The sequence below is a fragment of the Oncorhynchus gorbuscha genome, linkage group LG12 (assembly GCF_021184085.1).
Source record: "Oncorhynchus gorbuscha isolate QuinsamMale2020 ecotype Even-year linkage group LG12, OgorEven_v1.0, whole genome shotgun sequence".
In the NCBI taxonomy this organism is placed as follows: domain Eukaryota; kingdom Metazoa; phylum Chordata; class Actinopteri; order Salmoniformes; family Salmonidae; genus Oncorhynchus; species Oncorhynchus gorbuscha.
In genome coordinates, this window is record NC_060184.1 from 41,672,321 (window position 1) to 41,699,124 (window position 26,804).

Sequence of the window (26,804 nt, forward strand, 5' to 3'; positions counted from 1 at the left end):
TTTATATCTTTATGTTTGAAGCCTGAAATGTGGCAAAAGGTCGCAATATTCAAGGGGGCCGAATACTTTCGCACGGCACTGTATCCCCATTGAGACCGTGTCTGTGCCTCGACTTAGGTTGGGCAAAACTAAACATGGCGGTGTTCGCCTTAGCAATCTCACTGGAATAAAGACATCCATATCTGCCATTATTGAAAGAGATTGTGATACCTCACATTTCAAAATAGGGCTACTTAATGTTAGATCCCTTACTTCAATGGCAATTCTAGTCAATGAACTCATCACTGATCATAATCTTAATGTGATTGGGCTGACTGAAACATGGCTTAAGCCTGATGAATTTACTGTGTTAAATGAGGCCTCACCTCCTGGTTACACTAGTGACCATATCCCCTGCACATCCTGCAAAGGCAGAGGTGTTGCTAACATTTATGAAAGCAAATTTCAATTGACCAAAAACGCTTCTATGCAGCCAATTCAATCACTTTTTATAGCTACTATTTACAGGCCTCCTGGGCCATATACAGATTTCCTCACGGAGTTCCCTGAATTGCTATTGGACCTTGTAGTCATGGCAGATAATATTTTAATTTTTGGAGCCATCATCGACGACATCGACTCAGTGGGTTTTGTCCAAAATGTCTCCGGACCTACTCACTACCACAGTCATACTCTGGACCTAGTTTTGTCCCGTGGAATCAATGTTGTGGATCTTAATGTTTTTCCTCATAATCCTGGACCACCAGACCACCATTTAATTACGTTTGCAATCTAAACAAATAATCTGCACAGATCCAAACCAAGGATCATCAAAAGTTGTTCTATAAATTCTCGGACAACCCAAAGATTCCTAGAAGCCCTTCCAGATTCCCTCCGCCGACCCGAGGACGTCAAAGTACAAAAATCAGTTAACCACCTAACTGGTGAACTCAATTTAACCTTGCACAATACCCTAGATGCAGTCACACCCCTAAAAACATTTGTCATAAGAAACTAGCTCTCTGGTATACAGAAAAGTTCCGGGCTCTGAAGCAAGCCTTCAGAAAATTGGAACGGAAATGGCGCCACGCCAAACTGGAAGTCTTCCGACTAGCTTGGAAAGACAGTACCGTGCAGTATCGAAGAGCTCTCACTGCTGCTCGATCGTCCTATTGTTCCAACTTAATTGAGGAAAATAAGAACTGTCGCAGAGCTACCTAAAAAGCTGGATTCCCCAAGAGAAGATGGCTTTCACTTCAGCAGTGATAAATTCATGAACTTCTTTGAGGAAAAGATCATGATCATTAGAACGCAAATTACGGACTCCTCTTTAAATCTGCGTATTCCTCCGAACCTCAGTTGCCCTGAGTCTAAACAACTGCCAGGACCTAGGATCAAGGGAGACACTCAAGTGTTTTAGTACTATATCTCTTGAAACAATGATGAAAATAATCATGGCCTCTAAACCGTCAAGCTGCATACTGGACCCTATTCCAACTAAACTACTGAAAGAGCTGCTTCCTGTGCTTGGCCCTCCTATGTTGAACATAATAAACGGCTCTCTTTCCACCGGATGTGTACCAAACTCACTAAAAGTGGCAGTAATAAAGCCTCTCTTGAAAAAGCCAAACCTTGACCCAGAAAATATGAAGAACTATTGGCCTATATCGAATCTCCCATTCCTCTCAAAAATATTAGAAAAGGCTGTTGCACCGCAACTCACTGCCTTCCTGAAAACAAAAAATGTATATGAAACGCTTCAGTCTGGTTTTAGGCCCCATCATAGCACTGAGACTGCACTTATGAAGGTGGGAAATGACCATTTAATGGCGTCAGACCGAGGCTCTTCATCTGTCCTCGTGTTCATAGACCTTAGTGCTGCTTTTGATAACATCGATCACCACATTCTTTTGGAGAGATTGGAAACGTCAAATTGGTCTACACGGACAAGTTCTGGCCTGGTTTAGATCTTATCTGTTGGAAAGATATCAGTTTGTCTCTGTGGATGGTTTGTCCTCTGACAAATCAACTGTAAATGTCGGTGTTCCTCAAGGTCCCGTTATAGGACCACTATTATTTTCACTATATCTTTTACCTCTTGGTGATGTAATTCTGGAAACATAATGTTAACTTTCACTATTATGCGGAGCTGTACATTTCGATGAAACATGGTGAAGCCCCAAAATTGCCCTCGCTGGAAGCCTTTGTTTCAGACATAAGGAAGAGGATGGCTGCAAATGTTTTACTTTTAAACTCGGACAAAACAGAGATGCCTGTTCTAGGTCCCAAGAAACAAAGAGCTCTTCTGACATTTAATCTTGATGGTTGTACAGTCGTCTCTAAATTAAACTGTGACGGACATCGGCGTTACTCTTGACCCTGATCTCTCTTTTGACGAACATATCAAGACTGTTTCAAAGACAGCTTTTTTCCATCTACGTAACATTGCAAAAATCTAAAACTTTCTGTCCAAAAATTATGCATAAAAATGTATCCATGCTTTTGTTACTTCTAGGTTAGACTGCAATGCTCTACTTTCCGGCTACTCGGATAAAGCACTAAGTAAACTTCAGTTAGTGCTAAACACGGCTGCTAGAATCTTGACTAGAACCCCAAAATTTGATCATATTACTCCAAGACTAGACTCTCTACACTGGCTTCCTGTTAAGGCAAGGGCTGATTTCAAGCTTTTACCGCTAACCTACAAAGCATTACATGGGCTTGCTCCTACCCATCTTTCCGATTTGGTCCTGCTGTTCAAATCTACACATACGCTAAGGTCACAAGACGCAGGCCTCTTTACTGTCCCTAAAATTTCTAAACAAACAGCTGAAGGCAGGGCTTTCTCCTATAGAGCTCCATTTTTATGGAATGGTCTGCCTACCCATGTGAGAGACGCAGACTCGGTCTCAACCTTTAAGTCTTTACTGAAGACTCATCTCTTCAGTGGGTCATATGATTGAGTGAAGTCTTGCCCAGGAGTGTAAAGGTGAACGGAAAGGCACTGGAGCAACGAACCATCCTTGCTGTCTCTGCCTGGCCGGTTCCCCTCTCTCCACAGGAATTCTCTGCCTCTAACCCTGTTACAGGGGCTGAGTCACTGGCTTACTGGTGCTCTCCATGCCATTCCTGGGAGGGGTGCGTTACTTGAGTGGGTTGAGTCATTGCGTGATCTTCCTGTCTGGGTTGGCGCCCCCCCTTGAGTCGTGCCATGGTGGAGATCTTTGTGGGCTATACTCGGCCTTGTCTCAGGATTGTACGTTTGTGGTTGAAGATATCCCTCTAGTGGTGTGGGGGCTGTGCTTTGGCAAGTGGGTGGGGTTATATCCTGCCTGTTTGGCCTTGTCCGGGGGTCTCGTCGGATGGGGCCACAGTGTCTCATGGCCACTCCTGTCTCTATGCTGCAGTATTTTGTGTCAGGGGGCCAGTCTGTTATATCTGGAGTATTTCTCCTGTCTTATCCGGTGTCCTGTGAATTTTAAGTATGCTCTCTCTAACTCTTTCTTTCTTTCTCTCTCTCGGAGGACCTGAGCCCTAGGACCATACCTCAGGACTATCTGGCCTGATGACTCCTTTCTGTCCCCAGTCCACCTGGCCGCGCTGCTGCTCCAGTTTCAACTGTTCTGCCTGCGGCTACCTCTAGAGACAGCAGGAGCAGCAGAGATACTCTGAATGATCAGCTATGAAAATCCAACTGACATTTACTCCTGAGGTGCTGACTTGTTGCACCCTCGACATCCACTGTGATTATTATTATTTGACCATGCTGGTCACCTATGAACATTTGAACATCTTGGCCATGTTCTCTTATAATCTCCACCCAGCACAGCCAGAAGAGGACTGGCCACCCCTCATAGCCTGGTTCCTCTCTAGGTTACTTCCTAGGTTCTGGCCTTTCTAGGGAGTTTTTCCTAGCCACAGTGCTTCTATGCCTGCATTGCTTACTTTTTGGAGTCTTAGGCTGCGTTTCTGTACAGCACTTTGAGATATCAGCTGATGTAAGAAGGGCTTTATAAATACATTTGATTTGATTTACAGTTCATAGAAGGAAATCGGTCAATTGAAATCAATAAATTAGGCCCTAATTTATGGACTTCACTTGAATGGGCTGGGGAGCCAGGCCCACCCACTGGGGAGCCAGGCCCAGCCAATCAGAGTTTTCCCCCACAAAAGGGCTTTAATACAGACAGAAATACTCCTCAGCACCACCCCCGCCCTCCTCAGACAATCCTGCAGGTGAAGAAACCGGATGTGGAGGTCCTGGGCTGGCGTGGTCACAAGTGATCTGCGGTTGTGAGCATGGTTGGACATACTGCCAAATTCTCTAAAACGACATTGGAGGCTGCTTATGGTAGAGAAATTCGGATTCAAATATTTGGCAACAGCTCTGTTTGACATTCCTGCAGTCAGCATGCCAATTGCACGCTCCCTCAAAACTTGAGACATCTGTGGCATTGTGTTGTGTGACAAAACTGCACATTTTAGAGTGGCCTTTTATTGTCACCAGCACAAGCTGCACCTGTGTAATGATCATTCTGTTTAACCAGCTTCTTGAAATGCCATGTGGATTAATTATCTTGGCAAAGGAGAAACGCTCACTAACAGGGGTGTAAATACATTTGTCCACAACGTTTGAGAGAAATAAGCTTTTTGTGGGTATGGAACATTTCTGGGATATTTTACTTCAGCTCATGAAACATGAGACCAAAACTTCACATGTTTTGCACTGCCACTTTAATACTGGAATGTTGAAGTGGGGATTTTAAAACAAGAGGGTGATGGGGTTGATAGAGCAGTAAGTCCAAACGGTCTCACAACCGCAGACCACGTGTATGGCATCAACTGTAACGGGCAGATGGCAGACAGCGTGTGTGGTGCCGTGTTGGCGATTGGTTTGCTGATGTCAACGTTGTGAACCGAGTCCCCCATGGTGGCGGTGGGGTTATGGTATTGGCAACACAATTGCATTTCATCGATGGCAATTTGAATGCACATAGAAACCATGACGAGATCCTGCGGGCCCATGCACAGCTATTTTCAGGTCTCTCCAGAGATATTAGATCAGGTTCAAATCCAGCCTCTGGCTGGGCCACTCAAGGACATTCAGAGACTTGTCCCGAAGCTGAGGACCATTTTCCTGTTGGAAGGTGAACCGTCGCCCCAGTCTGAGGTCCTGAGCGCTCTGGACTAGTCTGAAAAACATCTCCACAGAATGATGCTGCCAACACCATGTTTCACCTTAGGGATGGTGCCAGGTTTCCTCCAGATGTGACGCTTGGCAGTCAGGCCAAAAATAGTTCCATTTTGGTTTCATCAGAACAGAGAATCTTGTTTCTCAAGTTCTGAGAGTCCTTTAGGCAAACTCCAAGCCAGTGGTCATGTACCTTTTACTGAGGAGTGGCTTCTGTCTGGCCACTCTACAATATTAAATAAATTGTATTGGTTACATACACATATTTAACATGTTATTGAAGGTGTAGTGAAATGCTTGTGTTCCTAGCTCCAACAGTGCAGTATTATCTAACAATTCACACATCTAAAAGTAAAGAAATGGAATTATATAAATATTAAGATTCATCAATGTCGGAGTGGCATTGACTAAAATAGAGTACAATAGAATACAGTATATACATATGAGATGAGTAAAGTGACTAGCGTTCCAATTATTAAAGTGGCAAGTGATTCCAAGTCTATGTTTGATGATTGGTGCAGTGCTGCAGAGATGGTTGTCCTTCTGGAAGGTTCTCCCATCTCCACAGACGAACTCTAGAGCTCTGTCAGAGTGACCATCGGGTTCTTGGTCACCTTCATGACCATGGCCCTTCTCCCCCGATTGCTCAGTTTGGCCGGGCGACCAGCTCTAGGAAAAGTCTTGTTGGTTCCAAACTTCTTCCTTTTAAGAATGATGGAGGCCACTGTGTTCTTGGGGACCTTCAATGCTGCAGAAGTGTTTTGGTACCCTTCCTCAGATCTGTGCCTCGACACCATCCTCTCACTGAGCTCTACGGACAATTCCTTTGACCTTATATAGACAGGAGTGTGCCTTTCCAAATCACGTACAATCAATTGAATTTACCATAGGTGGACTCCATTCAAGTTGTAGAAACATCTCAAGGACAATTAATGGAAACAGGATGCACCTCAGCTCAATTTTGAGTCTCAGAGCAAAGGGTCTGAATACTTATGTAAATAAGTTATTTCTGATTTAAAATTTGCAAAAACTTAGAAAAACTTGTTTTCGCTTTCTCAGATTTTTTATTTATTTAATCCATTTTAGAATAAGGCTGTAACGTAACAAAATGTGGAAAAAAGTGAAAGAGTCTGAATACTTTCATAATGTACTGTATGTCTAATCTCACCAGATCTTTCTCTACATACAGTGAATCACTTCATTAAATAGGCTTTTTGACAGTGTAGTATGTGACATATCCCTCTGTTTAAAGAAGTATAGAGTTACTCCTTCCCCTGGCAGAACAGAGTTATTAAACGGCGATGGTCACTTTTGTTCGAGTCGGGTCGCAGCCTGCTAAATATTTATCTGGGAGGGCTGCACGGGCACTTTTCTCCCTAGATGGAGACCCTGTTAGGAACGTTAATGTAAATAAACACACACGCATACACAGAGTGGGCAGGGTCGTAAGGAATTCTACCTGGCTTTAGTTAAGAACCCACAAACAAATTACTTTCAAGCTAGTTCAAGTTAATGGGCAGGAGTCTACACACAGTCTTACACCCGATTACCTAGAACAACTAAGCCTCCATGCAGTCCAGGTGTGTGTTGGCTATGTGAGTGTGTGACATGCTGACCACATGGCTCGCATGCGCGAGGGATGCAAAATAAATGTACACACAAATGTTATTCAATCATTGCACCACACTGCTAGCGCGCGTCAACAAGCGTCTGCATAGCCAGGCGCTAAAATAGAACTTGGATCTATTTGTGTCCCGCCTCTCCCATCTCCTCATTCTCTCCCATCTCCTCATTGGTTTTTAGGAGCATATATCCATGTGGGTGATTGAAAGATGAACTGAGTTCTTCACTCCAGTCCAGTTGGTAAGGCACCTTAAAGTTGGTTGCTAACCGCCATATAAAGTCCAGAGAAGAAGAAGAATCCTGAAAGAGGAGAGATTACTAGAATCAACCTCGGTTTCTGTGGATTATAATCTGTGGATTATTGTCGGAGTAGAGGACCTTGTGCATTTCAGGTAAAATAACAACCCAATGTTTATATCCAAGGACAAATTAGCTAGCAACTGCAAGCTAGCAAGCTACATTTCCATTTATGTTTAATGCTTTTTGACCTGTCCCCAAATTAATATAGTTGGTTCAGATTAAATTTTTAAATTTCAACCTGCGTGTCCTGATTGCGTCTGGTGTGGGTGAACAAAGGGACCTGTTTCAAAGCTCCAATAGGAAACTGTAGGTGTCCCTTCAGCGTTGACAGAAAGATTAGTGAAGGATCAAGAGGCTGTCAAGGGACATAGTTGCAGGGATATAAAGATCACACAGACACCCACAGGGCCAGAGGCTGAACATGGGTGGCATGGTATTTTGTGTCAGTCAGGGGCCATACCACACTCACACACACTCTCTCACACACCCCCCACCCACCTGCACATCGAATGCACAAATACGATCAGGGACAAACTCAAACAGACACATCCATACATAAACACAAGCTCACAGACAATCACAATCATATAGATAAATAAACAACTGTCTCTCTAACCTTCCTCTGCTAGGGTGTTGTCCTCTGAGTGGTCATTGAGCTCTGTCTGTTCATCTGCCTTCCCATTCAGACTGGTGATGGAGATCTGTCCATTCTTCTGCTGGAACTGATGAGGAAGGGGGAGAGGAGAGAGAGGAGAGAGAGAGAGAGAGAGAGAGAGCACTGAAAGATAACTTCAACAACACAGCAGAGATACTCATCAGTAAAAGCACAGCATCTGCACAGTATTCAATCCACAAATTGTCATGTCAAGAGAGCAGAAAAAACTAATGGTTTTCAACAAGGTTTCAAAATAAAGAAACATGTATCATAATATTCCTCCATCCAACAATGACATAATGTCAAATGCATAACAAAGTAGCTATACACCTCCCAGAGGTGTCATGCCCATAGGGTGCACAAGGGTAAGTGCCATCTCAAAACAGTGCAGTAATAATACCTGTGCCTCGACACAATCCTGTCTTGGCGCTCTACGGACAAATATTTTTGTCCAAGCCATGGCTTGGTTCTTGCTCTGACATGCACTGTCAACTGTGGGACCTTGTAAAGACAGGTTTGTGCCTTTCTGTCACGCCCTTGACCTTAGGTATCTTTGTTTTCTTTATTATTTTGGTTAGGTCAGGGTGTGACAAGGGTGGTATGTGTGTTTTCATCTTGTCTAGGGTTTTTGTACATCTATGGGGTTTTGGTTTGTCTATGTAAATGTAGGTCTATGGTGGCCTGAATTGGTTCCCAATCAGAGGCAGCTGTTTATCGTTGTCTCTGATTGGGGATCCTATTTAATAGAAATAGAACTTCCGCACTCAACAACCTGGTCGCATTCCGCTTCGCTCCACAGGTAGTATCACATTTTCATTTCATTTCATTACAGTACAACGGTTTGATTTGTTTGATCGTAGCTAGCTACATAGCCGTCTTTGTATCAAAGATAATTGTGTAGTCTAGAGCGATTTTCTAGGTTAGCTAGCCAGCTATTGTCGTTCTTTTAACGCAACGTAACGTAATCAACACTGCTAGCTAGCCAGCTAGCCCCCGACTAGCAGCACTGTTGAAACTATTACACTGAACGGAACGACTTGATTAGTGTAGTGTCAACAACGCAGCCACTGCCAGCTAGCCTACAAAGTCAACAACGCAGCCACTGCCAGCTAGCCTACTTCAGCAGTACTGTATCATTTTAATCATTTTAGTCAATAAGATTCTTGCTACATAAGCTTAACTTTCTGAACATTCCGAGACGTGTAGTCCACTTGTCATTCCAATCTCCTTTGCATTAGCGTAGCCTCTTCTGTAGCCTGTCAACTATGTGTCTGTCTATCCCTGTTCTCTCCTCTCTGCACAGACCATACAGACGCTCCACACCGCGTGGCCGCGGCCACCCTAATCTGGTGGTCCCAGCGCGCACGACCCACGTGGAGTTCCAGGTCTCCGGTAGCCTCTGGAACTGCCGATCTGCGGCCAACAAGGCAGATTTCATCTCAGCCTATGCCTCCCTCCAGTCCCTCGACTTCTTGGCACTGACGGAAACATGGATCACCACAGATAACTGCTACTCCCACTGCTCTCTCTTCGTCCGCCCACGTGTTCTTGCACACCCCGAGAGCTTCTGGTCAGCGGGGTGGTGGCACCGGGATCCTCATCTCTCCCAAGTGGTCATTCCCTCTTTCTCCCCTTACCCATCTGTCTATCGCCTCCTTTGAATTCCATGCTGTCACAGTTACCAGCCCTTTCAAGCTTAACATCCTTATCATTTATCGCCCTCCAGGTTCACTCGGAGAGTTCATCAATGAGCTTGATGCCTTGATAAGCTCCTTTCCTGCTCACCTCTCTCAGTTCTGGGCGACTTTAACCTCCCCACGTCTACCTTTGACTCATTCCTCTCTGCCTCCTTCTTTCCACTCCTCTCGTCTTTTGACCTCACCCTCTCACCTTCCCCCCCTACTCACAAGGCAGGCAATACGCTCGACCTCATCTTTACTAGATGCTGTTCTTCCACTAACCTCATTGCAACTCCCCTCCAAGTCTCCGACCACTACCTTGTATCCTTTTCCCTCTCGCTCTCATCCAACACTTCCCACACTGCCCCTACTCTGATGGTATCGCGCCGTCCCAACCTTCGCTCTCTCTCCCCCGCTACTCTCTCCTCTTCCATCCTATCATCTCTTCCCTCTGCTCAAACCTTCTCCAACCTATCTCCTGATTCTGCCTCCTCAACCCTCCTCTCCTCCCTTTCTACATCCTTTGACTCTCTATGCCCCCTATCCTCCAGGCCGGCTCGGTCCTCCCCTCCCGCTCCGTGGCTCGACGACTCATTGCGAGCTCACAGAACGGCCGCCCAACAACCTGCCCGCTCGACCCTATCCCCTCCTCTCTTCTCCAGACCATTTCCGGAGACCTTCTCCCTTACCTCAACCCGCTCATCAACTCATCCCTGACCGCTGGCTACGTCCCTTCCGTCTTCAAGAGAGCGAGAGTTGCACCCCTTCTGAAAAAACCTACACTCGATCCCTCCGATGTCAACAATTACAGACCAGTATCCCTTCTTTCTTTTCTCTCAAAACTCTTGAACGTGCAGTCCTTGGCCAGCTCTCCCGCTATCTCTCAGAATGACCTTCTTGATCCAAATCAGTCAGGTTTCAAGACTAGTCATTCAACTGAGACTGCTCTTCTCTGTATCACGGAGGCGCTCCGCACTGCTAAAACTAACTCTCTCTCCTCTGCTCTCATCCTTCTAGACCTATCGGCTGCCTTCGATACTGTGAACCATCAGATCCTCCTCTCCACCCTCTCAGAGTTGGGCATCTCCGGCGCGGCCCACGCTTGGATTGCGTCCTACCTGACAGGTCGCTCCTACCAGGTGGCGTGGCGAGAATCTGTCTCCTCACCACGCGCTCTCACCACTGGTGTCCCCCAGGGCTCTGTTCTAGGCCCTCTCCTATTCTCTCTATACACCAAGTCACTTGGCTCTGTCATAACCTCACATGGTCTCTCCTATCATTGCTATGCAGATGACACACAATTAATCTTCTCCTTTCCCCGTTCTGATGACCAGGTGGCGAATCGCATCTCTGCATGTCTGGCAGACATATCAGTGTGGATGACGGATCACCACCTCAAGCTGAACCTCGGCAAGACGGAGCTGCTCTTCCTCCCGGGGAAGGACTGCCCGTTCCATGATCTCGCCATCACGGTTGACAACTCCACTGTGTCCTCCTCCCAGAGCGCCAAGAACCTTGGCGTGATCCTGGACAACACCCTGTCGTTCTCAACCAACATCAAGGCGGTGGCCCGTTCCTGTAGGTTCATGCTCTACAACATCCGCAGAGTACGACCCTGCCTCACACAGGAAGCGGCACAGGTCCTAATCCAGGCACTTGTCATCTCCCGTCTGGATTACTGCAACTCGCTGTTGGCTGGCCTCCCTGCCTGTGCCATTAAACCCCTACAACTCATCCAGAACGCCGCAGCCCGTCTGGTGTTCAACCTTCCCAAGTTCTCTCACGTCACCCCGCTCCTCCGTTCTCTCCACTGGCTTCCAGTTGAAGCTCGCATCCGCTACAAGACCATGGTGCTTGCCTACGGAGCTGTGAGGGGAACGGCACCTCAGCACCTCCAGGCTCTGATCAGGCCCTACACCCAAACAAAGGCACTGCGTTCATCCACCTCTGGCCTGCTCGCCTCCCTACCACTGAGGAAGTACAGTTCCCGCTCAGCCCAGTCAAAACTGTTCGCTGCTCTGGCCCCCCAATGGTGGAACAAACTCCCTCACGACGCCAGGACAGCGGAGTCCATCACCACCTTCCGGAGACACCTGAAGCCCCACCTCTTTAAGGAATACCTAGGATAGGAAAAAGTAATCCTTCTCACCCCCCCTTAAAAGATTTAGATGCACTATTGTAAAGTGGCTGTTCCACTGGATGTCATAAGGTGAATGCACCAATTTGTAAGCCACTCTGGATAAGAGCGTCTGCTAAATGACTTAAATGTAATGTAATGTAAATTTAGGTTGCCATTTCCCATTTTGGTTTGGTGGGTTATTGTCTGTGTAGTTGCCTGTCAGCACTCGGGTTATATAGCGTCACGGTTATTTTGTTTAGTGTTCTTTCTTTATTAAAAGAAGTATGTATTGAAATCACGCTGTGCCTTGGTATCATCAATACGACAAACGTGACACTTTCCAAATCATGTCCAATCAATAGAATTTACCACCGGTGGATCAAGTTATGGAAACATCTCAAGGATGATCAGTGGAAACAGGATGCACCTGAGATCTCATAGCATATGGTCTGAATACTTATGTCAATAAGGTACTTCTGTTTTTAATACATCTGCAAAAAAAATGTTTTAACCTGTTTTCGCTTCGTCATTATGGTGTATTGTGTAGATTGATGAGGAGAAACACTAATATAATCCATTTTAGAATAAGGCTGTAACGTAACAAAATGTGGGAAAAGTCAAGGAGTCTGAATACTTCGGGATATAAAAACTCAGCAAAAAAAAAAAACTTCCGTTTTCAGGACCCTGTCGTTCAAAATAATTCGTAAAAATCCAAATAACTTCACAGACCTTCATTGTAAAGGGTTTAAACACTGTTTCATGTGCTTGTTCAATAATTAACGAACATGCACCTGTGGAACGGTCTTAGACACTAACAGCTTACAGACGATAGGGAATTAGGCAATTAAGGTCACAGTTAAGAAATCTTAGGACATCAAAGAGGCCTTTCTACTGAATCTGGAAAAACAGCAAAAGAAAGATGACCAGGATCCCTGCTCATCTGCGTGAACATGTCTTAGGCTTGCTGCAAGGAAGCAAGAGGACTGCAGATGTGGCCAGGGCAATAGTTTGCAATGTGAGACGCCTAAGACAGTGCTACAGGGAGACAGGACGGACCGCTGATCGTCCTCGCAGTGGAAGATCACGTGTAACAACACCTGCACGGGATCGGTACAGCCGAACATCACACCTGTGGGACAGGTACAGGATGGCAACAACTATTGCCCGAGTTACACCAGGAACGCACAATCCCTCAATCAGTGCTCAGACTGTCTGCAATAGGTTGAGAGAGGCTGAATTGAGGACTGATAGGTCTGTTGTAAGGCAGGTCCTCACCAGACATCACTAGCAACAACAAACCCACCATCGCTGCCCTTCACTGACGAGTTGCGGTTTTGTCTCACCAGGGGTGATGGTCAGATTCGAGTTTATCGTTGAAGGAATGAGCGTTACTCCAAGGCCAGTACTCTGGAGCGGGATCGATGTGGAGGGTCTGTCATGGTCTGGGGCGGTGTGTCACAGCATCATCGGACTGAGCTTGTTGTCCTTGCAGGCTATCTCAATGCTGTGCGTTACAGGAAATTACATCCTCCTCCCTCATGTGGTAACCTTCCTGCAGGTTCATCCTGACATGACCCTCCAGCATGACAATGCCACCAGCCATACTGCTCGTTTTGTGCGTGACTTCCTGCCAGACAGGACTGTCAGTGTTCTGCCATGGCCAGCGAAGAGCGCGGATCTCAATCCCATTGAGCACGTCTGGGACCTGTTGGATTGGAGTGTGAGGGCTATGGCCATTCCCACCAGAGTTCTGGGAACTTGCAGGTGCCTTGGTGGAAGAGTGGGGTAACATCTCACATCAAGAACTGGCAAATCTGGTGTGGTCCCATGAGGAGGAGATGCAGTTCTGCAGTTCTTAATGCAGCTGGTGGCTACACTAGATACTGACTGTTACTTTTTATTTTAGACCCCCCCCCTTTGCTTAGGGACACATTATTACATTTCTGTTAGTCACATGTCTGTGGAACTTGTTCAGTTTATGTCTCAGTTGTTGAATCTTTGTATGTTAATACAAATATTTACAAATGTTAACTTTGCTGAAAATAAACACAGTTGACAGTGAGAGGACGTTTCTTTTTTTGCTGAGTTTACATTTTGTACTGTTATCTTTTTAAAATTGATAACAATTTGGAGGTTCAACAATATGTAAACAATGTGCCTTGCAAATGCCCATAATGCTAATGCCATCATACTTTAGGCCAGTGCTTCCCAACTGGTCCTCGAGTACCCCCAACAGTACACAGTTTTATTGAAGCATACGTCATTCAACTAATCATCAGGCCCTCAATTAGCGGCAATGCAGCCATTCAAGATGCTCTCAATGGTGCAGCTGTAGAACTTTTTGAGGATCTGAAGGCCCATGCCGAATCCTAACACATCTTAACACAGGCAGCATGTTGTGAAGGCAGATTTGTTTTCCTTTGGTAGTGGAATGACCTTTAACTCTTTCCAGATTTCTGGGCACATCCCACACACCAAGCACCAATTAGAATTGGGGTGAATATGTGGTTGGTTGTAACTCTAAGCAATTTGTCCAAATTGCAGTTCCTATGGCTTTCACTAGATGTCAACAGTCATTATATATGGTTTCTGACTTGTATTCTGAAAAACCAACGAAGAATAGTTGTTTAACCTCAAGGAGTCCTATGGCAAAACTAGTCTAAACTAGTCTAGTCGTAAAGCCTTTTTGCAATCAGACGATGCGGTAAGAACGCCAAGATTCGAAGCTAAAGAATCATGTATGACACTTGTATTATCATGAATGTTTAATATTGAGTTTATTGTATTTTGAATTTGGCGTGCTGCAATTTCACCGGATGTTGTCGAGGTGGGTCGCTAGCGGAACGCCTGCGCCAGAAAGGTTAAAGACTTGATAGATCAGACACATAGTATATTAATGAGTGAAAGAGACTGGGTCTCTGTAGAAAGACAGATAGCTGTGGAATGTGTAAAGGAGCAATAAAGGTTTGGTATCCTGTTACCTTCTTTATTATCTTCCTGTAGAGCCATAACATGTAAGGATTGGAGAGAAGGAGTGCCTTAAATGGGATATAAATACCTGCATGTGACAAATGTTGAGTTGTCTGATTAGAGCTGTACAGCACCGTTGGGAAGAATTAAACTTGGTTCAAGCTTCTCTAGAGTCCATGGGTTATCAGCTCTGAAAAATAAGAATCTAACAGATGGCGAGCTAGCCAGGAGTTCACCACAATTTGTAGTCAAACCAAAGAGTCCAGATCAGTGGAGCAGAGCTGGCAACAAGCAAGGTAGGCTAGTTCCTATATCTGTTTCCACTCATTTTGACATCTTGGGGAGATGAGAATCGTTGGCTGAACTAATTTTGGGATTTGGACCTGGAGAGCCTAAGTTTAATTCTATAGGCCCATGGTGTGACGACCGGTCCTAGCTTTATAGTAAATGGTAAGTCCCAGAAGAAACTCATACAGGCTGGTACCTGTAGGGTAAGTCCTAGGAGGTAGCTCCCTAGTAGGTTGGTTCCTGCTAGTACTATAAAGTCAATAGTTAATCCCAGTGGATTAATACCTGTGATTACTATTAATATAGGGTGAGTCCCGGAAGGTAAACCCGAGCAGGCTGGAACCTGCGAAGGGTGAGTCCTAGGGAGTAAATACCAGCAGGGTTGGTTCCCTGCATAGCCCTGTTGGGGTGATGAACCATGGCAGAGTATGTGGAAATAGGAAGACAATTGTGAATAATTTTGATGATGTGTGTTATCAATAATAGTGATATTTGAGGAAGTACTGGAATAGGACAAAGTATTATAATACAAGGTGCCGTGACCAACTAATTATTATCCGGGGAAGTGTCGTGTGCTATCATAGAAAATAGTTAATAGAAGGTGGGTATTATAGACGGGAGTGAAGAAATCTAAAATACCCTGAACACCGTCGGGCGTGTTCACGGAATAATAACTATTGATATGGCGACAAACAGACTTGTTTCTCCCTGTAATATAGAGATAGCTGTCACGCCCTGACCTTAGAGAGCTTTTTATATCTCTATTTTGGTTTGGTTAGGGTGTGATTTGGGTGGGCATTCTATGTTCCTTTTTCTATGTTTTGTATTTCTTTGTTTTGGCCTGATTGGGAACCATTGGGAACCATTTCTTTGTTGTCTCTGATTAGGAACCATACTTAGGTAGCTTTTTCCCACCTATATTTTGTGGGAAGTTTTCTGTTTAGTGTTTTCTGCACCTGACAGCACTGTTTCGGTTGCGTTTTGCACTTTGTTATTTTTGTTTCAGTGTTCAGTTAAATAAAAGTCATGAACACTTACCACGCTGCGATTTGGTCCGATTCCTCCTCATCCGACGACGACACCCGTTACAATAGCGAAATGTAATAAATCCATGGAGGCACTAAAAGAAGTGCACGAGCATTATACCATTTCGGCTGGAATATGGGAGAAATTTAGCAAATTAGATAAAATTGGACAATATTTTCCTGCTGACGGTGAATTCAAATCAAATAAAGAATTCTGGGAGGAAATTATGACTTGGCACAAGGACATAAAACCAGAATCAAGAGCTCAATATACCAGAGTTTTAATGTCAGCATTCTATTAACAAAAAATACATAATGATAAACCCAGAAAGTGTAACACCGGTACTTTACTATAGAAGGCCTGGGAACGGGAGTGAATTGAATAGAATTTGCGCTTCTGCTTTAATGACGGGGTTGAACCCTGTGATCAAAACAATAATTGCGGGGGTAGTAAATTTAATTAGAGACAATGTTTTGAGAGTGGAATATGACTCCACTCGCCTCACAGACATGTGAAGGGTTAGTAGAGCCATAGAGGAAATCACTAACTATAGTTTCAATGGCCAGGATAAAACTAAGAAATGTAGCGAAAAAAAACATCAAAGTGTAAGGAGATGGCTCCCTGTTTTAGATGTGGGACAATCAGGCATTGGCATTAGCAGGAAATGCAGCTATACAAGAGTTTGCATCTTTTTCAAAGAGATTAGAGATTACGGTTTCTATGTGATGGAAGACGTATAAGATCACGTTTTACCTCATTTTTAGTAGAGTACTGATGGGATTTAAAGACAGTCCCACGTGGTATCATTTTGCATTGAAACAATCGTTAAAAGGGTGTCAATTGTAGGTTCTGTGTTGGTATAATATGTGGATGAAAGAAACTCACATGCGAGACCGCACGACATTGGTAGACAATTTGGTGGAACGGGGTCATGAAGCATCGTATGACAAAGCACAACTACCAAATTAAAAGGTAACATATTTTGGGGTTTTCCATTTTTTCTCAGGAAAACTTTAGGAGTTTTCAATTTTGTTCAACATTTTATTCCATCATTCTCTGAAATTGCTGAGCCGCTTACAGAGTTGACGTAAGGGGGGAAGGGTTCACATGAGAAGATGAAGTGTTTGTCGAGGTAAAGAAGCAATTGTGTCAAGCGCCAGCATTGGGACTGCTAAACCTAAAATGACATTTAAAAAATTTGTTCATGAACAAGAGGGACATTGTAGAGCGGTGGTTATGCAAAATCATGGGGGTAGAGAAAGACCAGTAATGTACTGGAGTAAATCGCTAGACTCGGTGGCAAAAGAATGTCACACCGTGCCTTAGAGCGATACAGGCGACTGAAATGGTGTTGCATAACACGGCTTCCATTACAATGGGTCAAAAAGTAGATCTGTATATACCACACGCAGTAGCAACCATAGTGAACAGCATGAAAGCACAACATGTTAATAGTGCAAGATGGACAAAATGGGAATTAACGTTAAATGGGGAAAATATACAATTTCATAAGATTGGTGCTTTGAATCCTGAGTTATTAATGCTGTTGCATGGGGAAGGTGAATCGCATACATGTGACCCAGATCAAATTACTCCAAAACCTAGACCTGATTTGCAAGAGGGAAAAATATTGTATAAAGATGGCTCTAGTTACATGAACACAGACGAGAATAGAGTAACGGTGTAGGCTGTGTGTGGTATGCATTTGGAGTAGTTCATGATTTCGGTACATTGTGGTCATCACAGGGCATGTTAACAGCGACAGAAGAATGTCAGTTAACCAGTAAATTAGCAGTGGTGAAATGTGAAGCTCATACTAGTCGTACAGATGCAATCGCCATAGGCAATCGTAAAGCAGACAAAATGGTTAAGGCGGCTGCCTTGGTGAGAGAAAGTGTTATATAACATGCGTATTCCCTACAATGAGAAATTGGCTAAATTTGCCACACGAAAACTTATTTTGGGTTGAAGATTTTAGGCGAAATGCCAGGGGAATGGATTCTAAAGGGAACACATTTAAATGATATGGCCAAACACTCCTTGCAAATTCATAAGTTTTTAGGGTTTGTTTAAGTCATTAGGCATTTTGTGTGGTTTTATTTTTAAATACATTCATGTTTGATGTAGTCTTATTCTGGAATGGGATTCTAGAATGGACAAAAGGGTGGAGGGGTCACGAGGAATTAGCATTGGGGTTACCAAACCTAAAATGAACTTTGATTTTTTTTAATGTGGTATGATGGTTACAGAGAAGAGGATGAACTGTTTTTAAGAGGTATTTAAATGGGTTTCCGAAGGACAGGGAAAGAAAGGGAAAGGAAACATTTAATGGGGTCGAAAGCCCTGAATATTAAAAATTCCTAATGAAGAATGATCAACTTCATCAAGAGACACCAGGCGGGTTGTTGGAACAGCCTTGGTTTGAGAGACACACTACTACGAATAGTACCTGCAGTGGTTAAGATAGTCATGTCTCTCCTTGGGGGGTGCATAGTTCTCACATGAAGTGAGGTCCAACTGCATAATGGGTGAGTGAAGACACCATGACAGAGGAAGCGGAGCGAGAGAGAGACTAGATTCCACTGTAAGACATACAGATATAGTAGTTCCCAGAACCAATCTAAACATCATAGTTGGTTTGGGGTTTAACTGCTTTATGGGTTAACGCATCATATGATACAGGATTGTCCATTGTACTGTGAACAAAATGTTGAAGGCATTGATGTGAAAGCATATACAATGCTGTTTTACCTCAAGAGGATGGAACATGGATTATGGATACGCACTTGCATATCAGGTGTTGTGCCTATCAGGTGAAATCGAGAAGATGGGCAACAAAGTAGCAACATGACTTGGGAACACCTCTTGGGACCTGGGTCCTAAAAACAGGGCAAAAGCATGAGGAAGCTTTTTAGAGCTTTCATTTCTGTGGAACCCAGCAGGAATGTATCCTGGAGGCATAGAGTCAGGTGAAGAGAGAGCGGGAATTATCATGGTCTGAGACTTTGGTTGTCATGCATATATATTTATGCATTGCTTATCACATCGTCAATAATGTTATGTTTTGTGTGTCTTTTTGTTGCTTTCCAAGTCGTGCTTTCACTCTCTTAGGAACCAGAAAAGGGAAGCTGCTCCATGTGCCATTGAATGAGACCGCAGATTCAGCTGGAATGGCATTTTGTTGTGTGATCATAGTTCGGAGGCCATAAGTCTCTGAATTGGTACACCTCGCGGTGACTGTTTGTTCATTTGTTTGTTTGTTTAATTCTTGTTTTTTAATCCTTTGTTAGTTTTTTATGTTTTATTATCATTGTTTATACATGTATTAGTAATTTCCATGTTTATATGAATTGAACATTAGAGAGGAGGGACTGTTGGGTTCGACATTTGGAACACTGGGATATTAAAGACATGATAGATCAGACGCATAGTATATTAAGGAGTGAAAGAGACTGGGTCTCTGTAGAAAGACATAGCTGTGGAATGTGTCCTATGAGAGGAGAGCAACGTGTGAAACAGGAGAGACAGATGGACCTCTGTGGATTAGATGAAGGAGGATTTGAGGTGAGGACAGATTCACTTAAATGAGCAATAAAGGTTTGGTATCCTGTTACCCTCTTTATTAGCTTCCTCTAGAACCATAAAATGTAAAGATTGGATTGGAGAGGTGTGTCTTAACCTCTTGAAACTAGGGGGCACTATTTTCATTTTTGGAAAAATAACGTTCTCAAAGTAAACCGCCTATTTCTCAGGACCAGATGCTAGAATATGCATACAGTGGGGCAAAAAAGTATTTCGTCAGCCACCAATTGTGCAAGTTCTCCCACTTAAAAAGATGAGAGGCCTGTTATTTTCATCATAAGTACACTTCAACTATGACAGTCAAAATGAGAAAATAAATCCAGAAAATCACATTTTAGGATTTTTAATGAATTTATTTGCAAATTATGTTGGAAAATAAGTATTTGGTCAATAACAAAAGTTTATCTTAATACTTTGTTATATACCCTTTGTTGGCAATGATAGAGGTCAAACAGAGGTCAGTAAGTCTTCACAAGGTTTTCACACACTGTTGCTGGTATTTTGGCCCATTCCTCCATGCAGATCTCCTCTAGAGCAGTGATGTTTTGGGGCTGTTTCTGGGCAACACAGACTTTCAACTTTCAATTTATTTGCAAATTATGGTGGAAAATAAGTAGTTGGTCACCTACAAACAAGCAAGATTTCTGGCTCCTACAGACCTGTAACTTCTTCTTTAACAGTCTGATGGCCTTGAGACAGAAGCTGATTTTTAGTCTCTCGGTCCCAGCTTTGAAGCAGCTGTTCTGACCTCGGCAGGGTGAACAGGCAGTGGCTCGGGTGGTCGTTGTCCTTGATGATCTTTGGCCTTCTTGTGACATCGTGTGCTGTAGGTGTCCAGGAGGGCCTGTAGCGTATGTGGCAGGGTCTACAGTCAATTACGGACTGCAAGAAGAAAACCAGCCCAGTCACGGACCAGGATGTCTTGCTCTCAGGCAGACTAAATAACTTTTTTGCCCGCTTTGAGGACAATACAGTGCCACTGACACGGCCTGGAACGAAAACATGCGGCCTCTCCTTCACTGCAACCGAGGTGAGTAAAACATTTAAACGTGTTAACCCTCACAAGGCTGCAGGCCCAGACGGCATCCCCAGCCGCGCCCTCAGAGCATGCGCAGACCTGCTGGCTGGTGTGTTTACGGACATATTCAATCAATCCCTATACCAGTCTGCTGTTCCCACATGCTTCAAGAGGGCCACCATTGTTCCTGTTCCCAAGAAAGCTAAGGCAACTGAGCTAAACGACTACCGCCCCGTAGCACTCACTTCCGTAATCATGAAGTGCTTTGAGAGACTAGTCAAGGACCATATCACCTCCACCCTACCTGACACCCTAGACCCACTCCAATTTGCTTACCGCCCAAATAGGTCCACAGACGATGCAATCTCAACCACACTGCACACTGCCCTAACCCATCTGGACAAGAGGAATACCTATGTGAGAATGCTGTTCATCGACTACAGCTCGGCATTTAACACCATAGTACCCTCCAAGCTCGTCATCAAGCTCGAGACCCTGGTTCTCGACCCTGCCCTGTGCAACTGGGTACTGGACTTCCTGACGGGCCGCCCCCAGGTGGTGAGGGTAGGCAACAACATCTCCACCCCGCTGATCCTCAACACTGGGGCCCCACAAGGGTGCGTTCTGAGCCCTCTCCTGTACTCCCTGTTCACCCACGACTGCGTGGCCACGCACGCCTCCAACTCAATCATCAAGTTTACGGACGACACAACAGTGGTAGGCTTGATTACCAACAACGACAAGACTGCCTACAGGGAGGATGTGAGGGCCCTCGGAGTGTGGTGTCAGGAAAATAACCTCACACTCAACGTCAACAAAACTAAGGAGATGATTGTGGACTTCAGGAAACAGCAGAGGGAACACCCCCCTATCCACATCGATGGAACAGTAGTGGAGAGGGTAGTAAGTTTTAAGCTCCACTCACACACACAGACAGCGTTGTGAAGAAGGCAGATCAGCGCCTCTTCAACCTCAGGATGCTGAAGAAATTCGGCTTGTCACCAAAAACACTCAAACTTCTACAGATGCACAATCGAGAGCATCCTGGCGGTCTGTATCACCGCCTGGTACGGCAACTGCCCCGCCCACAACCGTAAGGCTCTCCAGAGGGTAGTGAGGTCTGCACAACGCATCACCGGGGACAAACTACCTGCCCTCCAGGAAACCTACACCACCCGATGTTACAGGAAGGCCATAAAGATCATCAAGGACAACAACCACCCGAGCCACTGCATGTTCACCCCGCTATCATCCAGAAGGTGAGGTCAGTACAGGTGCATCAAAGCTGGAACCGAGAGACTGAAAAACAGCTTCTATCTCAAGGCCATCAGACTGTTAAACAGCAACCACTAACATTGAGTGGCCGCTGCCAACACACTGACTCAACTCCAGCCACTTTAATAATGGGGACTGATGGGAAATGATGTCAAATATATCACTAGCCACTTTAAACAATGCTACCTAATATAATGTTTACATACCCTACATTATTCATCTCATATGTATACGTATATACTGTACTCTATATCATCTACTGCATCCTTATGTAATACATGTATCACTAGCCACTTTAACTATGCCACTTTGTTTACATACTCATCTCATAGGTATATACTGTTTTCGATACCATCTACTGTATCTTGCCTATGCTGCTCTGTACCATCACTCATTCATATATCTTTATGTACATATTCTTTATCCCCTTACACTGTGTATAAGACAGTAGTTTTGGAATTGTTAGTTAGATTACTTGTTGGTTATCACTGCATTGCCGGAACTAGAAGCACAAGCATTTCGCTACACTCGCATTAACATCTGCTAACCATGTGTATGTGACAAATAAAATTTGATTTTTTTTGATTTGATTTGATAACGTACTTTGTTTCACTGAAATATGGCTCTCTTAATACACTGTAGGAGTCGGTAAAGCCAGCAGGATTCGTTTAGACGGGAATTAATGTCTCTCCGGGAAGCAGAAGGGCAGGGGTGGGAGCGTTTCATGATTAACGATGGTGTAATTCTAGGAACATGCAGGAACTAAAGTAATTTTGTTCACCTTGTTCACCTTACCTAGAATACCTCACTATTAAATGGCGACCATATTATCTCCCAAGAGAATCCTCATCCGTCATCGCCACGGCCGTTTACATCCCATCTATAGCCAAAACCTCAATGGCCCTCAAAGAACACTGGATTTATGCAAACTGGAAACCACATATCCTGAGACTGCATTTATTGTATCTGGGGATTTTAACGAAGTAAATCTGAGGACTAGGCTGCCGAAATTCGATCAACATATTGACTGACCTACTCGCTCTACTAAGACTCTCAAACATTGCTATTCATACTTCCGGGATGCAAGGCCTTCCCGAGTCATCCTTTAGGCAAATCTAACCATGACTCCATCTTGCTCTTCCCATCCTATAGGAAGAAACTCAAACAGGAAGTGCCCGTGCTTCTTACTATTAAACGATGGTCTGACCAATCTACTGGACAAACAGTATTTTATGTATTAAAGACATGGCTGGAAAAGAGGGCATGTTTTCAGCCAATCCCAACAGTTATACGTTATTCGCTATACTGATGATGTTTGCCTGTTTTGGTCTGGCTCAGAAGATGAACTTATTTCCTTCCACCAATACCTTAACAACATTAACCCTAACATCAAACTAACTATGGAGTACAGCAAGGATGTCATTCATTTTATGGATCTCGACATGAGTAAAAATGACGAATGTTGTTTGCACACTTCAATCTTTAGGAAAGCCTACAGATGGGAATACCATTCTGAGGGCAGACCGCTTTCACCCCAAAAGGCTAAAAGAGAATATTCCATATGGCCAATTCCAAAGAGTCTGCAGTATTTGTGATCAGGAAACAGACTACAGTGTCAAATCTGGTTAATTTGAGAATCGCTTCTTGAATCGGGCTACAGCGTTCAGGTCCTGAAAGATGCCGGTATCAGGGCTGGATTACTTGACAGAGAGAACTTGTTGCGAAGGGGAGTGCCTCGTGACACATCGGAGAGAGTGTATTTTGTTACAAAATACAGCACTGAAGCAGAGAACATTAAAATAATCACTAAAAAGAATTGGGGAATCATCCAAAGTGATACGCTACTACGCCAAGTCTTTCCTGAGCCACCAGCCATAAGCTTTAAGAGATGTCCTACCCTAAATGACAAATTAGTCCACAGTTATCTTCCGGGTGACTCTCAAAAAACTTGGCTTGACCACAAACCCAAGGGCTCTTTTAAATGTAACCATTGCAACCATTGCAGTAATATTGCACAGAAGAAGTATTTTGTTGACACAGCTTCGAAAATGGAGTATTACGTCAAGCATTTCATTAACTGTAAAACCACTCATGTCATCTATAGATTGGAATGTCCACAGTGCAATGTGTTCTACATTGGATGGACAAAGAGACGCCTTCATGTTCCGCTTAGCGGGTAGGCAATGAAGACTAACCCATGGCAAGGCACTAAAGTCCCTACACCATGGCAACCCTGCCTCCCTACAAGCTATGGGTATTGCGGTCATATTCCGGCCTCTATTAGAAAAGGAGACTGTCTTAAACAGTTAAACCAAAGTGAAAGTTTTTGGATTTACAAACTACAGGCCACTAAATACCCTGGTATAAATGAAGATATGGATTTCTCACCCTTCCTGTAGGGCCGTGATGGGTCCATTTGCTGTCATCTAGTGGACATTTTGCTCAATTGCCCTCAGCTATGGTTAGACTGTTGTTCATGTTTTGCTGTGTTCTAGTGTACTATGAAATATATTGCTTTCTTATTCTTGACACTTCTCCTAGTCATATTTAAGGTTAGAACTACCTTTTAGTGTTCTGATACTTCTATCTTGGAGTTGAATTTTTATGATAGCATAGCTACAGTATTTCACCTTTTAATGTGTATAGTACTGCTTACTAGGTGCAGTCCAATCAATTGTGTAACCACTCCCCTTCCAATTAGGGCTAATTGAAAAGCTGTTAAAAAGAGGACATTTTATTCCTTTTTTTGGTCTCCCTGACGAAGGCCATGCAGCCGAAACGTGTCGGTTTTTAAAAACTTGGTTTCTATTGAACATGCGGCAGGGTAGCCTAGTGTTTAGAGCGTTGGACTAGTAACCGGAAGGTTGCAAGTTCAAAACCCCTGAGCTGACAAGGTACAAATCTGTCAGTCTGCCCCTGAACTGCTCTTAGGCCGCCATTGAAAATAAGAATTTGTTCTTAACTGACTTGCCTAGTTATATAAAGGTAAAAATTAAATAAAAATGAAGGCATTTTAATCAATTATATGAAGAGTGCTTTGGGCCTCCTTTCATTTTGATGACCAATTTACCCCTTTTACCAAAGAGCACCTATCTACCAAAATGCACTATTGTGTACCTTAGTAGCGCTTCCCTTCCTCCTCTTTCCACTAGTTATACGATCGAGTTTGGTTGTAGACAAAAGTTGGAAACAAAATGTGTGTGTTTTACTTAAAGATGAATATCTCTAAATGGAGTCGCAATTCAACGGCTCAGACACGAGTCGTTTGTGGCAGGGACAACAGACAATCATGGACTATAAAAGGAAAACCAGCCACGTCGCCGAGACAGACGGCTTGCTTCCGGACAGGCTAAACACATTCTTCACACGCTGTGAGGATAGCACATTGCAACCAACGCGGCCCGCTACCAAGGACTGTGGGCTCTGCTTCTCCGTGTCCGATGTGAGAAAAAAATGTAAACGTGTTAACCCACACAAGGATACAAGGTAAAGACGGCACCCCTAGCCTTGTCCTCAAAGCAGGCGCAGACCAGCTGGCTGGTGTGTTTACGGGCATCTTCAATATCTCCCTATCCCAGTCTGCTGTCCCCACATGTTTCAAGATGGCCACCATTGTTCCTGTACCCAAGAAGGCACAGGTAATTGACTATAGCCCAGTAGCACTCACCTCTGGCATCATGAAGTGCTTTGAGAGACTAGTCAAGGATCATATCACCTCTACCTCACCTGTCACCCTAGACCCACTTCAATTTGCTTACTGCCCCAATAAGATCCACCGATGTTGCAAGCGCCATCGCTCTGCACACTGCCCTATCCCATCTGAGCAAGTGGAATACCCATGTAAGAATGCTGTTTATTAACTATAGCTCAGCATTCAACACCATAGTACCCTCCAAGCTCATCATTAAGCTCGAGGCCCTGTGTCTGAGCCCTGTGCAACTGGGTCCTGGACTTCCTGATGGGCAGCCCCCAGGTGGTGAAGGTAGGAAACATCACCTCCACTCCGCTGATTGTCAACACTGGGGCCACAAAAGGGTGCGTTCTCAGCCCCCTCCTGTACTCCCTGTTCACCCATGACTGCGTGGCCATGCACGTCTCGAACTCAATCATCATGTTTGCAGACGACACAACAGTAGTAGGCTTGAATATCAACAATGACGAGACAGCCTACAGGGAGGAGGTGAAGGCTCTGGGAATGTGGTGCCTGGAAAACAACCTCTCACTCAACGTCAACAAAACAAAGGAGTTGATCGTGGACTTCCGGAAACAGCAGAGGGTGCACCCCTCGCTGGCCAAACCTGTGCACTTCCTCATCACAGGACAATGTCTCCCAAAGGTCCAGAGCAGTCAAATCCCCCCCACTGCCCTATACCTCAGCATCTGGTCTCATTACTTTTGAGATTAAAACATGGGAGACAAATCAATTTGATTCTTCGAAGGGATGCCATCCGTCATTTGAAAAGAGAGGTAGAGAATGCACGTGTGTTGGGGAGGAGGAGGGAGTAGATTCATATTTGAATGTGTGTTTAAGTGTATAACAATGGATCAATCCAAAGATCTCTTCCTACTTACAGTATTACATTGACTGGAACCATAGCTGGGCGGAGGGAAACATTTTCCCATCAGATCCCACACACATCCTTCCGGCAAACTAGAGATGATGAGCATGTCTCCCAGTATGACTCTCTTCATGCGGGCATGCTGCTTCTGCTGTGTCATACCTGCATCTATGTGTTCACTGGGATACCATTTATGCATGAGATATATGGCTGTAAATGGCTGTTTTCCAATACTGTATGTTAAACCCAAAAGGTTAGGGTATAGCATATCTCGCTGGGGTATATTATAATCAAATTAAGGTAAACTAAATAACAATGGCATGACTGATGGAATGGGGGACAGGGTATTTTCCATACAGACATAAATGTGGGAACATTGCATGAGTTAAAAGGATTCTGCTGCCAAGATAGAAAAAACCCACACCCACCTAAATTCCCTTTTCCCAAGAATGAAAGCAGATAGCAATGTGTTTGTTTTCCATAGGATTTGAATAGAAAGCGTTCCAGCGTCCGGTGGAAAAACCAGCTCTGAGTGCCGAT

General features: G+C 44.3%; 1 protein-coding gene across 3 annotated transcripts in view; it reads right to left on the minus strand.

Annotated features, from left to right (window-relative positions):
• Positions 1 to 26,804, minus strand: part of LOC123991022 (A-kinase anchor protein 12-like) — a 65,431-nt gene that overhangs the window by 24,790 nt on the left and 13,837 nt on the right. For all 3 annotated transcript variants that reach the window (XM_046292144.1, XM_046292142.1, XM_046292143.1), the window contains exon 3: positions 7,710 to 7,815. In XM_046292144.1, the coding sequence (XP_046148100.1) occupies positions 7,710 to 7,815 (106 nt within the window). The remainder of the gene's footprint in view (positions 1 to 7,709; positions 7,816 to 26,804) is intronic.